At 44.8% G+C, this 16,251-nt stretch overlaps 2 protein-coding genes across 4 annotated transcripts in view; one reads left to right on the top strand and one right to left on the bottom strand.

The window, feature by feature from the left end:
- LOC310752256 (intercellular adhesion molecule 2-like) overlaps nucleotides 1–16,251 on the bottom strand; it is a 99,605-nt gene that overhangs the window by 66,576 nt on the left and 16,778 nt on the right. The window contains exons 5-6 of one of the 3 annotated variants that reach the window (XM_083592269.1): nucleotides 14,992–15,133; nucleotides 13,264–14,225 (exon numbers count right to left, since the gene is read on the bottom strand). In XM_083592269.1, the coding sequence (XP_083448395.1) occupies nucleotides 15,024–15,133 (110 nt within the window). In that variant the 3' untranslated portion in view covers nucleotides 13,264–14,225; nucleotides 14,992–15,023. Of the gene's footprint in view, nucleotides 1–13,263; nucleotides 15,134–16,251 lie in introns of those variants that run through there. The other 2 variants (XM_083592270.1, XM_083592268.1) reach the window with 2 other exon arrangements.
- Nucleotides 1–16,251, top strand: part of SHFL (shiftless antiviral inhibitor of ribosomal frameshifting) — a 181,094-nt gene that overhangs the window by 154,933 nt on the left and 9,910 nt on the right. The gene's annotated exons all lie outside the window — the stretch shown is intronic.

The raw sequence follows: 16,251 nt of genomic DNA, 5'->3' as shown, positions 1-16,251 counted from the left end.
AATGCTCTGCCACTGCAACAGGAAGATAATTTGGGGGAGGGCACAGGAGAAGCAAAGTATAGTTCTGGGTGGGTGAGCTGAGCCCAGGGGCGGGTCTGCTATGAAACTAAGGAAGCTTAAGCTTCAGGCCCCCTAATCCTGGAGGGCTCCAGAAGAGACTTTAGTCCACATTGTCTAGGAGAACCAATTTGAGTGGCACAACTCAAATCTTTCTATGATGCATCATGCATGAATGTAACAGTTCTCTAATTTTCATCCCCTGCCCCATAACTTGAAAACTATAAGGCATAGGCAAGAAAACTATAAGGCATAAGGATTTTTTATTCACACTTTGACATGTGAGATAATACAGTAATTTTATTCAAAATTTGAGATGCAATAGTTGTTTTTTAAAAGAACAACCCATTGTAGAAGAGAACAGTGGTTACCCAGACCTTGTTTCTGGTTGCAAAGGGACCTCCATTATAGCACAAGCTTCAGGACCCCTGAAATGTAGGTCTGTCACTGGCTGTGTCACACACCTCTGAAGAAAAATAGCAGTATATCTTAATGCCAGGGGTCCAGCAATTGGGGCAGGGGGCAAGTGAGGGGAAATCTCCTTTGGGGGGGCATGTGCTCCCTTGCCTCTCTTCTGGCACTGCCCATACTAAAAGGCCCACTCCCTCCAGGCCCTTCTTCCTGCATGGTGACAGCTGTCATCAAAATGGGGAACTCCTTGAGAAGACACCCTTTTTCCTGCTTATTTCTTGCCAGGTGTGGTTTGCACAAAAAGAATATGATAATGATGATGAAGGTGGTGAGGGTGATGGTAAGTTCATCAATATGGTGCATACAAGACTTGACAGAATAACATTCCTCCTTCAGGAGGAGGGGAGGGTATTAACTGGATGAATATAAGTCAGATTTTGAAATCTAAACTTCAGCAGATTTTGAAATGAGACAAACAAATGCAGTTACATGTACTTAAGTATTGTTTCAGTTGTGGTAAGGACACAGAGGGTCTCTCAAGATATTTGTTTCTTTTTATAATTTTTTCAAAATACTCACAATTTACTGTGAAACAAGTGACTCACTGTGTCCTTACCACAATTGAAACAATGCTCGTGTGGGATAATCAACATCATATCAACAACATGCCTAAGTCTAATTAATGCATGAAGGGGTTAATGTTATAGAGTAAGCTGCTCTGCCAGGCTTAGCTAGTTCATTCCCCTTCACCATGGAAGGAAGGTAATAAAACCTATTATTCCCTCCCAGTCTACCTGAGAAGCTAAGGGTGTGAAGAGGTCTGAGCTGGTTGCTCTAAGCTTAAAACACATGACTCTTACAAGCCTTTAATGTCTTCCTATACCAATAATTTAGGCACTTTCACCACTGTAACTAAGCAAAGTTCTACTGCCTGTGTTTTCTGAATGCTGTATAGAAAAGCACACGAACCCGACCTTTGGAGAGTTTGTAAGTAAACCATTTGTTAATTTATCAAATGTGTGGTCTTTCCTTATGCTAGGAGAAAAGGGGACTATTTTGGAAAGAATTTGGGCATATTTTAAAGGTCTAACAGCCTAGATTTCCATGCTTTAATTTGCTGAATGTTTTGTGATTTTAAATCTCTGCTGTGGTTCTTTCACCAAAGTGTACCAACAGTAAGTCACCACAAAGGAGAACACAAAAGACAAACACCTGGGCGGGGTGCCACTGCCCCCCCCCCCAGCTAGGCTCTGCAATGGCATTTCCTGGAGGAGTCCTACCCTACTTCCTGATGATGATGCCCTGCAAGGGCTTTTTCTCAAAGAATGACCTAGCTAAGCCTGGCAGGACCGCTTACTCTATGGCATTAACCCCTTCATGCATTTATCAGACTTAGACATGATGGTAATTAAAAAGAAAGAAAGAGACTTGCTGCTGGGAGGGAGAGGCAAGTGCACAGCGGCAGCACGAAAAGGGTGGGTGGCAGTGGGGATGCTTTGCCTCAGGTACCAGAATGTCTCCTGCTGGCCCTGCTTTGGGCTATGAACATTGCTGTGAACCCCTTCAACTGAGCCCAGAAATGAACTGTCAGCAAATGCACTGTTTTTGTGCACTCTGCTTTGATATTAGTATATAATACACACAAATAATTTTAAGAGTAGTGGACTTACAAAAAAGGAATGTCTAAAGGGAAATGAAATGTGAAAATTTATTGTGAGTGATGCAGGCGGGAGAAGCCTGTGAACTTGGGATTCGGCTGGCACCTTTTGTGCCTCCCCTACTCGCGGGGAAACCCTGTTTTGGGGATCCGGAGCGACGTGGGGTGAGTGGCGCGGTGCTTTGAATCGACTGCTTCTTTCACGGAGTGAAGCCGCATTGCTGCTGCCGGAGAGTGCTGACTTTTTCCTGTGGACAATTGGAAACAACTACCCGTGAGTAGATTGGAAAATTTGGATCTTCAAATATTTTAATTTGGCAACGAAGCGGGAAGGCTCTAAACAGGAAGTCCGCCTTCCGCTTTTGTAAACAGACTGAAGCAAAGACGTTACAAACTAAAGTCTCTGAAAGTTTTTGATAAAGGATTAAAATTCCATCGGTTAAAAATACAAAACCCCCTTGGAAGCAGGAGAAGAGGGGGGAAGTTGTGAACCTAGTGAGAACCTGCAGGAGAGAGTGAAAAACAAACTACCACTGCTCTGAACCTGGGAACGATCTGCCTGATGACGTTTGGGGAAGGTTCATTGACAGAACGGATTTGACAGTTACTTAAAATTGGAAAGATACTGTTTCCATTGATCTCTTCTGAGTTTATCAAAGGGAGGGAAAAATAACTGAAAATCGAAAGTGTTTCTGTGCTTGAAAGAATTGATACAAGTTGAGACTGTTTCCCTCTAGAGGGAGCATGTGAAACTGTTACAGGAGTGTAACAGGGTAAGCTCCAGCTGCAAGATAAAGATTCTGAGAATCAGAGATTGACCTTGGACTATTCAAAATGCTGATAGGAGAAGGTATTGTGACTGTATTATACAAGATAAACCATTCACTTGAACAGCTGCATAAAAAGGCAGATGACATGATTTCCAAAATTGACAGCCGGGAACAGAAAGTGACCAATTTGAATCAAAAAGCAAGCAACAATACAGAAATAATTCAGGACTTGGAACAGGAATATACCTTGGTAGGACAAATGGTGGAGGAAAAGGAGAAAGATGCCATTGCGAAACCTAAGGTAGTTCAAGCAGGATCCTCAGTTCTACAGGAGCAAATTGAGGATTATAAATTGAGGCCTTGCATGATTGATTCTAGCAAAAGCCAGATTTTGAGGATTGGACCCTGGCTTGGACTGAAGAATGAAAGTTGGAAAGATCCCTTTATTCAGGGACCAACTGACTTTTGGGACATGGGTTTGGGCCTGGAGGAGTTTGAAGCTTTGGGGGCCTATGGATTTGGAGGAATCCTGAAATACATCCTGAAATACCCTATGGACCTTAGTTTCAATTATGGAAACTTGGCTGAGCTGTTCAGAAGGAAGAAAAGGTTTGTTTGGTTGGAGTTTTCCCGAGATTTGCTCCTGAGCATTAAAGAATATGAAGAAGATCCGCAGAAGGGACTTGGAAAAGAATTAAGAGCCTCGGATATAAGATCTCCAGGTTGATGGACTATATGGATCTGACGGAAAGGACTGGCAGAGTCTGAAACCAGGGAGAGGAGTGGGTGGAAGAAGATTGGGAAGTTAAAGTTCATATTTAGAAATTTTGTAAAATTAATGACTGTTAGAAAAACCGTAGAATGATATTATATGGATTTAGTAGAAATGTTAGAAGAAGTTAAGTATAGATAAGTAATTTAGTCTTAAAGGAAAATAAGGTTAAAAAAATGTTATTTACAAGATGATAAAAAACAGAGAAAGATGGAAAAGGATTTGCTGAAACAATTAGAAGAACTGGAATACAAAAAGGGAGGTGTGAGGAAGTCGAGGAAACAAGGAAATGAAGGATAGAATATGGAAAAGGAGAGATGTATTTTAAACTGTTTTTGTTTTAATTTATGTGTTTAATCTAATGGGTTTGGGTTGGGTTTTATAATATTTGTATACTGTATTGTATTGTGGTGTTTTTTCACTCCCCCCCTCTTTCTTTCTTGTCTTTATTTTTCATTTTTCTTCTTTTTCTGTAACCTTTAAAAGCAATAAATATTATTTTTTTAAAAAAGAAAATTTATTGTGAGTGATGACTAAGTACTTAATGGTAGTAATTCACAAAACAGGTCTTCATGACACAGACATTGTGGCATTGGCAAGCCAATTACAAATATAATGCACTTTTTAAAAAAATGTTTCTATCAAGTCCACAAGTAATTGCACTGAACCTCTTGATAAAGTGTAATAATTCTGCAATTCCACACTGCATCAGCAAACTCCTAAGGATAAAATGGTAGAGAGCCAGAGAACCATGCCTTTTCCATTGTTCGAAAAAGGCTGATGTCCCTCTAGATGCACTTTAGTGGGAAAAGAGAAATACATAGACTTAGGCTTCTAATGGGCTGAGATGAGCACTACCAAACCAGAAGGTGGGCAGATGACATAACTGTAGTGACAGATGGCTCATCCCCTATTTAGGAAGGAAAGCAAGGGGCCATATTGGACCCTGGACACCTTCAAGAATCTGGTCTTGTGGGTGTGCTGATAAGTCTTGCCAGCTCCTGGAGAGGATGCTTTGGCAAGCCTTCTTGTTCAAAGGTTGTTCCAATGGCAAAAGCTAAGCTGCCCAGATCCATCTCATTTTGCTCTCCTCTCTGGGACACAAGGCAAACTTTCAGAGAACCTCTCAATTCCCAGGGCCAGATGAACTGCATCCAAGAGTATTAAAAGAACTGGCAGATGTGATCTCAGAACCACTGGCAGTCATCTTTGAGAATTCCTGGAGAACAGGCGAAGTCCCGGCAGACTGGAGGAGGGCAAATGTTGTCCCTATTTTCAAAAAGGGGAAAAGAGAGGACCCAAATAATTACCGCCCAGTCACTCTGACATCAATACCAGGGAAGATTCTGGAGCAGATCATTAAGCAAACAGTCTGTGAGCACCTAGAAAGGAATGCTGTGATCACCAATAGTCAGCATGGATTTCTGAAAAATAAGTCATGTCAGACTAACCTGCTCTCGTTTTTTGACAGAACTACAAGCCTGGTAGATGAAGGGAACGCAGTGGATGTAGCCTACCTTGATTTCAGCAAGGCATTTGACAAGGTGCCCCATGACATTCTTGTAAAGAAGCTGGTAAAATGCGGTCTTGACTATGCTACTACTCAGTGGATTTGTAACTGGCTGACTGACCGAACCCAAAGGGTGCTCATCAATGGTTCCTCTTCATCCTGGAGAAGAGTGACTAGTGGGTTGCCACAGGGTTCTGTCTTGGGCCCGGTCTTATTCAACATCTTTATCAACGACTTGGATGATGGACTCAAGGGCATCCTGATCAAATTTGCAGATGACACCAAACTGGGAGGGGTGGCTAACACCCCAGAGGACAGGATCACACTTCAAAACGACCTTGACAGATTAGAGAACTGGGCCAAAACAAACAAGATGAATTTTAACAGGGAGAAATGTAAAGTATTGCACTTGGGCAAAAAAAATGAGAGGCACAAATACAAGATGGGTGACACCTGGCTTGAGAGCAGTACATGTGAAAAGGATCTAGGAGTCTTGGTTGACCACAAACTTGACATGAGCCAACAGTGTGACGCGGCAGCTAAAAAAGCCAATGCAATTCTGGGCTGCATCAATAGGAGTATAGCATCTAGATCAAGGGAAGTAATAGTGCCACTGTATTCTGCTCTGGTCAGACCTCACCTGGAGTACTGTGTCCAGTTCTGGGCACCACAGTTCAAGAAGGACACTGACAAACTGGAACGTATCCAGAGGAGGGCAACCAAAATGGTCAAAGGCCTGGAAACAATGCCTTATGAGGAACGGCTAAGGGAGCTGGGCATGTTTAGCCTGGAGAAGAGAAGGTTAAGGGGTGATATGATAGCCATGTTCAAATATATAAAAGGATGTCACATAGAGGAGGGAGAAAGGTTGTTTTCTGCTGCTCCAGAGAAGCGGACACAGAGCAATGGATCCAAACTACAAGAAAGAAGATTCCACCTAAACATTAGGAAGAACTTCCTGACAGTAAGAGCTGTTTGACAGTGGAATTTGCTGCCAAGGAGTATGGTGGAGTCTCCTTCTTTGGAGGTCTTTAAGCAGAGGCTTGACAACCATATGTCAGGAGTGCTCTGATGGTGTTTCCTGCTTGGCAGGGGGTTGGACTCGATGGCCCTTGTGGTCTCTTCCAACTCTATGATTCTATGATTCTATGATTCCCAGCACAGGGCGACCTTCCCCAACTCTGAAATGCAAACTGTGCAGCAGGTACAGCTAGAAAGCACTTCAAAGTGGTCACCCACATTGGCCTGACCCTGGCTTAGGTGCCACTCATTCTTGCCTCGGCCCATACCTGCTTCTGGAATTGTGTGCATGTGCATAAATTAGCTCTGTTGCCATAAGGACTCAGATGGCAACCATCTCTCCCCGCCCCCATATTCCCCTCCTACCATGGCCGTAACTATGGGATGGTGAGGTGGGCCCCCAACAGGGGCACAGGCAATGGGGGGGCAAAATCAGCTAAAATTATGTCTATAAATATCAATTATTGCCTCATAAGAAATGGTTTTAAATAGAGGGTGAATTGAATAGTTGAAAGGGAGGGAGGTTGGAGGAGAGGTGGAAAGAAGAGCTAACTTGTCAGTGGCTGGGGGGCGCAATCTGGATGGTTCTGCCAGGGGCGCAAGATCACCCGGCTACGGCTCTGCCCCCGACCTCCGAAACAGGAGCTTCCAAAGGGAAGAGCTATTTAGGGCAAGTTGACTAGCACTGACCAGCAACACAGTTGTGGGAATCAGCAGGAGTAGTGGTGAAATGCCTGTGCATGTACCTGTCGACTGTGGCCCAATGTGTCCACTTCATTTTTTACTTTTATTTTGCAGGGAAGGCCGTCCTTGGAGAACATGCCCTCAGTGAGAGAGGTGCCCCTTGCCATTCTCCCTTTGGGCCATATCTTCTGCCTTGTCCAAAAGGAAAAGGCAAGGCAGGTGAAGGTTGCTCTTCTCACTGCTGAGCAGCAAGTGGAGGGGTATAGCCCCAGGGTTTTGGGGTCAGCGCAGTGGGTCCCTTGCTTGGATGGGGGGCCCAACCAGGTGCCCAACAATTTCAACCCCTGGTGCCAGCTCTGATGCCAATCCTAAGCTATTGTGAGACTGCCAGCTCACCGGTATACCCTCAGCTTTGCTGGCTTCGTCATTCAGCCTGTCCGCTCAGTGGCTAATTTGGCTACGCAGCCTCCTCCCCTGGACCACCAGTCCTAACAGGTTCTATGAAAGCATCGCCATCTTTCTGTAGCCCAGGTGTGAGGAACCTTTGGTCCTCCAGATGTTGCTGAACTACAACTCCCATCAGCTCCAGCAAGCATGGGAGTTGCAGTTCAGCAACGTCTGGAGGGCCAAAACTACCTCACACCTGGCATAGCCAATGCCTCCGCAGTAGCAAATGCTGGTTATGAATCTACATTTGGGAAGTAATCCCTTGTGACCAAGCAGGAGGAAGCTTGCTAGGACCAAGGAAAGACCCTGCAGCACTGATATGTGCATAGGTCTCCAGCCTCGAGATTCACAATGCATGGATGGCAATGACGTTTAAGGGCAAAGTCCACCTGCCCCATGGATATCTCTTGTTCCCAAAGGTGCAAGGTACATCTTCAGCTTGTCTACGTGATCAGATGCTTTAGCTCAGAAACTGGAAGGAAAGATGCAAGATGTAACATGGAAAATCCAGCTCCAGAGCAGAGCCAAATGACATGCTCCAATAAACCCATTTTTAAAAATAACTTTCTATGGTTTTGATCAGTTTGATCAGTTTATGTATCCTTTTAAAAGTGTTTAAATTGATAAGATGTTCTGGCTGGGGTTCTGCATCAGCTTTCTGCTTTTAAAAAAACATTCCCCTTCTCAGCTGCTATTTGCCCTGAAATTAGCAAACAGCTGCATTCAGAACAAATTGCAGCTAAAACAGGGATTTTTTCAGGCAGAAATTGGAATCCAGATCCAGGAAGCCTTGTGGCCATTTTTTCTTCAAAATAAAAGTAGCCAGTTTAAGCACATTTTAAAGGTGGGTTGATTGTGATGCGTCATTTGGATTATTCAGATGGTATACAGACGTGTTTTTTATTTTTATAGTTTTCAATTGTTTTTAACTGTTTTGTGTGCTGTGGGGGAGGTTATTCGGCTGTTTCTGTTTTTACATAGTAATTTTATCTTGGAAACTGCCCTGAGACCTCAGGTATAGGGTGGTATATAAATTTAATTATTAAGAATAATAATAGCCGGAGACAGGCCTTTTGTGGTTTTGGCACACTGGTGCCTGTGATGCTCCCCTCACTTATTTCCTTACTTGGCATAAAGTGTGATGGTTTTTATCTGTCTGGTAATTTTTTTTATTTTTTCCTGAGTTTTGTTCCAACTCCTGCAGCCAAGCTGGTGCCACGTGTATTGCTCTGCTTTCCTTTGGACCACATCAGTTAAGCTGATCTTCTCTGGGCAGCCCAGGAGCTCCATGCACACTGCCATAGACAGGCTTGCGACCCATGAAGGTCACTTCAGTGCTGCTAACACAGCAAATACAATGTAGGAGGCAGCAGTTACGGGCTACCAGTCTCGGCAGCCACAGCAGGCACGGTGATTCTCCTCTTCACCCCTGGAGACTCACTCCATTGTCTCTCAAGACAGACGAATGCCAACAACAACAAAATTGGGTTTTTAATGGCTTTTGAGTAAGTTTTCGGTGGTTAGTTTTTAAACAAGCCCAGAGCATTCTGCTATTTGTCTTAATTGTTCTGTTGTAAATTGGTTTAAAAATAGGTTTTATGCCACCTTGGAAATTTAGTGTTTAAAGGCAGGATAAAACCATATTGAACAACTGGATGAATGCCTGCTGCTGGCCCCTTCCATTCTCTCACCTCAAGCTGTGTGCTGGCTTGATATGCTTGCAATTGCTTTTTGTGTGGCAGGTGCTTCTCAGGTGGCTTATTCTGTCATCCTTGACACGCTTGCAGAAAGCTCCATTCAACTCAATGAGAGTTACTTATGAGTAAGCATGCACAACATTATGCTCTTATAGTCTGATTGGGAACAAGCGGCTGCAAGGGTTATTCCTAGCAGCAGCCTGCATCTCAGTAATAGGAATAACGGTCTGGGCAGATGGGGGCAGTTTCAGCCTGCACTTGAAGGTGCCAGATGGTTGCAAAAAGCCTTTTTGGGAGGCGTGCAGGGTTGCTATTTCAAATTCCAACCCAAAAGCACTCTCTTGAATCACGTAGAGATGAACTGCACCCCCCTCCCAAAAAACCCACCCGGGGGGGGATGGGTGTAGCCAGGGGGCAGCGGCCCCCCCTAAGTCAAGTGAGTAAATAAAAATACCTAACTGACCAATCCTGCCACAGATAGCTTGGTTCTGTCCCCCTAACATAAAGCCTCCCCCCCATAAATCCTTGGTATTCCCATGGAGAGAACCCTGTTATATTGTGGGAATATCCGTTATGAACAGATAGGAATTTGGCCAAGTATGTACTCTTACTGAACTGTATAGTTATTTTGACACAAATTTGGGGCTGTTCCCTTCACTGAACTGTAAAGATGTTTGGGCAAGACTCCTCAGGGGCAAATTAAATTGGTTTAATTTAGGGCTCATCCACCTTTTTGCTTGACCCATCTTTTGATCACATTGTGCACCGATTGATTCCCCTGGACTTGAGACTTTTTCTTGCTGCTCCATTGCTGGGCCTTGTGAAAATCTGAGTGCACCTGCTGAACTGAAGCTCTGTTTAGTGAAACATCTCTTCGGATTTCCCATGCACCTGATAAGATCCAATTCAGCAGGTAAGACTGGATTTTTGCAAGGCACAACTACGAAAGACACTAAGACCTGGGGAAATTTGATGGCACACAACGTGATCAAAAGACAGTTCCAGTGAAACTCTTGGCGAACCCTTGGTGTCTCCCTCATTGGTGCTAGTTAGGTGTTATGAGTTACACCCAGGCAGAGATCCATTTTCAACCCCTTTTCTACCAAGCACTTGGGGAATTATCACGGACCCTAATTTAAAAGGGCACACACACATTTTTTTAAACAAAGCTACAATCAGTGATGGGAGGTTGCAGCTGCCCACCAACAATAAGTTGTTCTGGGCAGCAGACTGAGCACCTGGTGACAGTCTCCCTGTTACTGTGAGATGCATAGTATTTCTGCTTATAGTAATCACCACACATAAGGAGACCACATGTGAAGAAGTATAGGGTGGCTTTATACTGCTATAGATTTGTGCAGGATGGGGGGGCTAAATGATAGGATTTTAATTATTTGAAGTGAAGTGTAGGTGGGTTCCCATGAGGCAAGACACAGTCAACTACAATAACCTTTATTGAACTACATAACTGGGGAAAAGGGGCAAAGCAACTGCTTATATACATTTCTGAAAGCCTGGGCCACGCCCACTACTCCCACTCCCAATGTGATTGGCTGTCTAAACTGCGAATCACGACTCAGAGTTCAAGGGCCAGTGGCAGAGGTCCAAATCCTGAAATGTTCTGTGATTGGATAACATGTATCGAATCAGAACACAGGAGCTCAGATTCCTTAGTCCAGACTCAAGCTCAGGCAAACACAGACCACTGAATACCCCAAGTATTGTAGGGACAACAGGAGGTCGGTGGAAAAGTACAAGCTAATTTTTCTTTCCAAGTCAGGGGCTAACCTGGGATAGAGGCATTAACATGACAAAAGGTGTTGATGGCCCATCCGAAAGGAATCTTGAGCCTGGGCAGACAGAGGTTGCCATGGTGATGGGGTGTGTGTTTGAGGTGACACAAAAAGAGAGTCTTTTGAGCAATATGTGCTGGGAAGAAGGGCGAGATAAAAGACTAGGATCCATCTTTGGTAGGCTGGCTGAAGACTGGAGAGATGGCTTTGACTCCAGGGCTGCACTGCTGTGGTGAACAAGCCCCATTTGCCGTGTCTCAATTCTCCAAAGAACACAGGCCCTGTGTCAGTGCCTGGAACCCCATAGACTTCTGCTATTGCTTGACAGAGAGTAGGGCTAGCGCCCAGCTTTTGTAACAATATTTAACAGATGGGGAATTTCAGCCAGTGCAGCTTTGCTGCCATTCCAGCAATGACATAATCACAACTGCAGCTTTCGCCAGCCTGCTGCCCTCCAGATGTTTTGAATAACAACTTTCCATCAGCCCAGCCTAGAAGGTACCTGGCTGTCAAAGGCCGTATATGGAGCGGTATCTCAGTTCAGTTGCAGGAGGGATGACTGGCGAAATGAAGGACTCAGGAGAATGAAGAAAGCAGAGAAATAAACACTGGAAGTTGGAAGGGAGGTGGTTGATCCTGGTAGACAAGTGTAGGGTGCATGTAGGGTACATAACTGTCATGCACAGCTCTGCTCTCTTCTCTTTTTCATGCCTGGCATCCCGGTCCCCCAGGTTGCTTTCCTCTGGTGACTCCCTTCCCCACTAGGCACTGGAGAGCTCCAGCAACTTCCTCCAGGCTGTGTGTCACACTGAGCCAGTTTTGTGCCTGCTGGAGGTGGCCCTTGACCTATTTGAGGCAGCAGGAGCATGACTCACACGCGTGGGGACTCCAAACAAAGCAAGTGAGGAAGAGATTAAGGGCTGAGTGCAGCCGCCTCCAGCCTCATGACTTTGTGATATCTTCCCTGCCAATCCCACCTTGCTTTCCTTTCAGTTCACTCCAGACAAAAAGGACTTAAATTGGTGTGGGTGGGTGGGAGAGAGAATTTTCTCTTTAAGCACAAACCTGCCACAGCAGAGCGTATGCTATCGCCACCCAGGGCAGATCTGTGACACGCAGGACGCACAGGAGCAAGGGCGAAGAGGGAGTCCAGTGGGGCTTTGCCAGCCCTCCCTCATGTGCCAGAGCCCAGCAGAGGAGAGGGACAGCAACATTGCTGCCGACTCTCCTCCTCTCCCACCCCTGGGTCAGGCCTGACCCGGAGTGGAGCTGCGGCCAGCTGGTGGCGCTGGGCCATCACACAAGGAAGCTCCCCCACGGCACCAGAGCCAGGCCCTGGAGGCCCTGCCTAGGCACGGCTTCCTGCCCCACAGCTCTAGCCTTGATGAGGGAGCCTGTTGTGGGGGCGCCTGGTTGTGCCCTCTCAGAAAATGCATCCAGGGCCATGACCCCTGCAGCCCCTCCAGGCTATGCCACTGCAAACCTGAAACTCTTTTCCCATGTGCCAGGGAGGTGACAGTGCCAAGCAGACTCTGTGTAAACATATTTCATCTGTAATCCACGCTCTTCCTACTCCTTGTATCACATTCTCCTCCTACCTGCCCATACTGTTTGCCTAGGTACTCCTGATAAGTGAGGACCCACCAAACTAGAAATGATATTATTCGTGTATTTAAGGTTTGTCAGGTGAGCACCCACTCTCCCCTGAATTGGATCAGGATTGTGGGGAAGCAAAGTGTTAAATTCTGCCACAGTCCTGATATACCACACCTATCTGAAAAAGCAAAACAAGCAAACATATAAGATCCAAAGTTGTCTATTTACTTTTTACACCATCTTCAATAACATCCAAGATGCTTCATAGAGGTGCAGAATTCAGCTTGCGTTATTTCAGAGTGGGATATTGATATATCTTCCCCCTTTCTTTGAAAAGGAACCTTAGGAAGAAGACTGGAAGAAATTTAAAGACTATCTTTGGAAATACTGTAAAATTAATGAATGTTAAAATTATGCTTGGATTGGTAATAAGTGGTAACTAGTGACAAAAGCTAATAAGATTATGTAAAAAATGTATTGATAAATGGTTGAAAATATTGGGGTATAATAAGTTATGACACAAAGTTAAGATATTTGAAAAAGGGTAAGAATTTGCTGAATTAAGTATGTAAATGGGAACACAAAAGGCGGGAGGTGTGAGGAGGTCAAGGATACAAGCATATGACTCTGAGGATGTTGAGAAAAATGGATTTGTTTTATTTTTTTAATTTCTTTTTTTTCTCTTAATTAGCTGTTTTTAGCGTGTCTTGTGCGCTTTCTTTTTTGTAGTGTCTATTTTTATTTGTGGTTTTTCTTTTTTTATTCTGTAAATCTTTACTCTTTTCTCTTGTAAAACTCTAATAAAAATTTCTTTAAAAAAAAATAAAATGAAAAGGAACCTTATGCATGAGCCTGGAGCAAGACGTGCTGCAGCATGAGGTGGAAGAGCAAACTGCATCCCAGATCTGGTGTTTGGAGGCAAGTCCTTTCGCCACATCATGATTCAGCCTGCCCTTGTGTGGGGCACACTTGTCCAGACTTTTAAGAAGCTAGCAAACCACTTGGGATCCCGAGTTCAGGCTTGTGCAGAGAGGTGGGGATAGCCAGCTTCGCTTGCCCCAGGCCTTGGAGGACGAAGGCGGCTGAGGAGCCCTGCCAAACTTACGCTGTCATGGCAAGAACGCCCCATGCCAGAACACCCCAGCTGACCACGGACTTAATGGGCAAAATGCCCCTGCCGGTCCATATGCACTGCAAGGCTTCGATAGTGTTACTGTGTACCTAGATCAGATTAGGTGGTGACATCTCATGAACAAGACTCCTGCCCCAGGTCTCAGACAAGCTCTGCACAGGTCTGCCTGAGTTTCTCAAACACCTGGGTGTAAAGGAGGTTCTGGTGATAGCAGCCGTATCCTAGTCTGACCTGCTAAATTGCTGCCCAGGGACCTTAAGGTGAAGGGCAGCAATAAATCAAATGAAGGAAAACCACAAATATAGACTTGTTCCCCTTTAACATGACTGAGTAGAAGTCATGCACTGTAGCAGTGGGGCAAGACAAATAGGACATAAAAAGCTTCACTGCACTTTTCTTGTTTCTTCACTTGGATGCAATGCGCAAAGATTCCTCTAAAGGAGAACCTTTCTACCCTCAAGGAAAAAATGCCCTTTTTGTTTTTCTTTTCATTGGTATGCATTTGAGCTCAAACTTTCCCTATCAAAGTGACTCAGTGTCAGTTGGTGACAACTGTGCACCAGAGTTTAAGGAGGATGTTGACCAGCTGGAAGGTGTGCAGAGGAGGGCAACCAAGCTGATCAAGGGTCTGGAAACCAAGCCTCATGAGGAACAGTTGGAGGAGCTGGATATGTTTAGCCTGGAAAAGAGGAGATTGAGAGGAGATATGATAGCCATCTTCCAACATCTCAAGGTCTGTAGCATGGAACAAGCTTGTTTTCTCCTGCTCTGGAGGGCAGGACTTGAAACAATGGCTTCAAGTTGCAAGAAATGAGATTCCGACTAAACATCAGGAAAAACTTTCCGACAGTAAGAGCTGTTTGACAGTGGAATGGACTCCCTTGGGAGGCAGTGGACTCTCCTTCCTTGGAGGTTTCTAAGCAGAGGCTGGATGGCCACCTGTCATGGATGCTTTAGTTGAGATTTCTGCATTGCAGGGGTTTGGACTAGATGACCCTGGGGGTCCCTTCCAACTCTACAATTCTATCGGCAAGCCAGGCATTCCCCGTCTTATATTCGTGCAGCTGGTTGTAGACAAAGCTTCTGAAATATGAGAGGTCCTTAAAAACAATGAATGGGTGGCACATCATCCAGACAGCTACTGTCACTTGGACATCTGATTGGTGCACCTCCAGGAGAAGGAAGAGAGCAGTGGAGGGAAATAAGGCTATTGGCCTGACAACATGCCTCTCCCCACCTCCCCTGGGTGTCAGGCTCAAGACCAAGTCTGATTGTGATTCCGGCTTGTGTTACTTTTTTTTAAAAAAGGTTCACAATACTTTTCCATGTACAAAATGCTTCATAGTTGCTTTATGACTCATAGCTCATTGCTTCTGTATTGGATGTTCATAAAACACAAGTTGTGCGGTCGTCTTTATCACTGTGACAAAGCTTTTTCAACTTACTTAGCTTGACATTTGTTCTGCCCTCCTGGGTTCTATGTAGAAGCTGCAGGCACCCAGACCAGATAGTAGAGGAGAATGCCCACCAGCAGGAGAGATAGCATGGCTATAGAAGAAGCAGCTACAACTATAGCTGTGCAGGATTCTGAAAGTGAGAAGAAATGTAAGAGAAGAAGAAAGCAGGGAGGAAGGCAATGTCCCTAAACATCAGCAAAGGTAACAGGCAAACTAAATCAGCAGTGGGGGCCTGTGGCCCTGCAGATGTTGCTGAAATGCATCTCCCATCAACCCCAGCCAGCATGACCAAGAGAGAAGGTTGATGGGAGTTGTAGTCCAACAACATCTGGAGGGCCAAAGGTTCCACACCTCTGATCTAGATCCAAGGGAAAGAAAAAACACAAACATTCATCATATTGCCCAACTTAGGTCAAGGTTCTCCGGAACATTAATGAGAAAATCGAATACTTCAGTTTCAATGTGTTCAACAAACTTGGGGTCACAGTTCTCAAACAGTAAATTCAATGTCACTTTATGTCCCACAAAATTAGCTCTGAACATGCAGTGGATTTAGAGAACATTATTGCTTAATGGGCATATCTGATTATATGTCAGCATCAACTTTTAGTACCTGAAAAGTTATATTGTACTTTGGAGGTTGCCCTGCAAAAATCTGTTCTTTAAAGCTGAAGCACAACAAAGGGCAATTCAGATTTCCCCCAGATTGCCATTTACTCTTATTTAGCTTTAAAGAGTGGGTTTTCACGGGGAATACTAATACAAATTTTATTATTTATATCCCGCCTATCTGGGCGGCTTACAGAATATATAAAACATAATAAAGCATCAAACATTAAAAACTTCCTGATACAGGGCTGCCTTCAGATGTCTTCTAAAAATTATGTAGTTCTTAATTTCCTAGGCATCTGAAGGGAGGGCGTTCCACAGGGCAGGTGCCACCACCGAGAAGCCCCTCTGCCTGGTTCCCTGTAACTTCACTTCTCAGTGAGGTAACTGCCAGAAGGCCCTTGGAGGAGAGGAAAGCTCTGGAGCAAAACACACACACAAAGAGTGCTTGGACATGGAGCTGTGCCTTGGAAAGTGTGGAGGGCAGGTAAGGGTGGGTAAGATGCTGGAATGTGGCTGCCAGTCTGAATAGTAATTACAGAGCATGCTGGACATATAAGGCACTTTGGACACATGAGTGAAACCTTACGCTGCAACTCTTTACCTGAACTGTGCCCACTCACTTGCCCTTGTCACTCA

This window comes from Podarcis filfolensis (genome assembly GCF_964270895.1).
Source record: "Podarcis filfolensis genome assembly, chromosome: 17".
Lineage (NCBI taxonomy): Eukaryota > Metazoa > Chordata > Lepidosauria > Squamata > Lacertidae > Podarcis > Podarcis filfolensis.
Note: the sequence above shows the minus strand (reverse complement) of the source record. Positions and strands in the feature narration are given on the sequence as shown.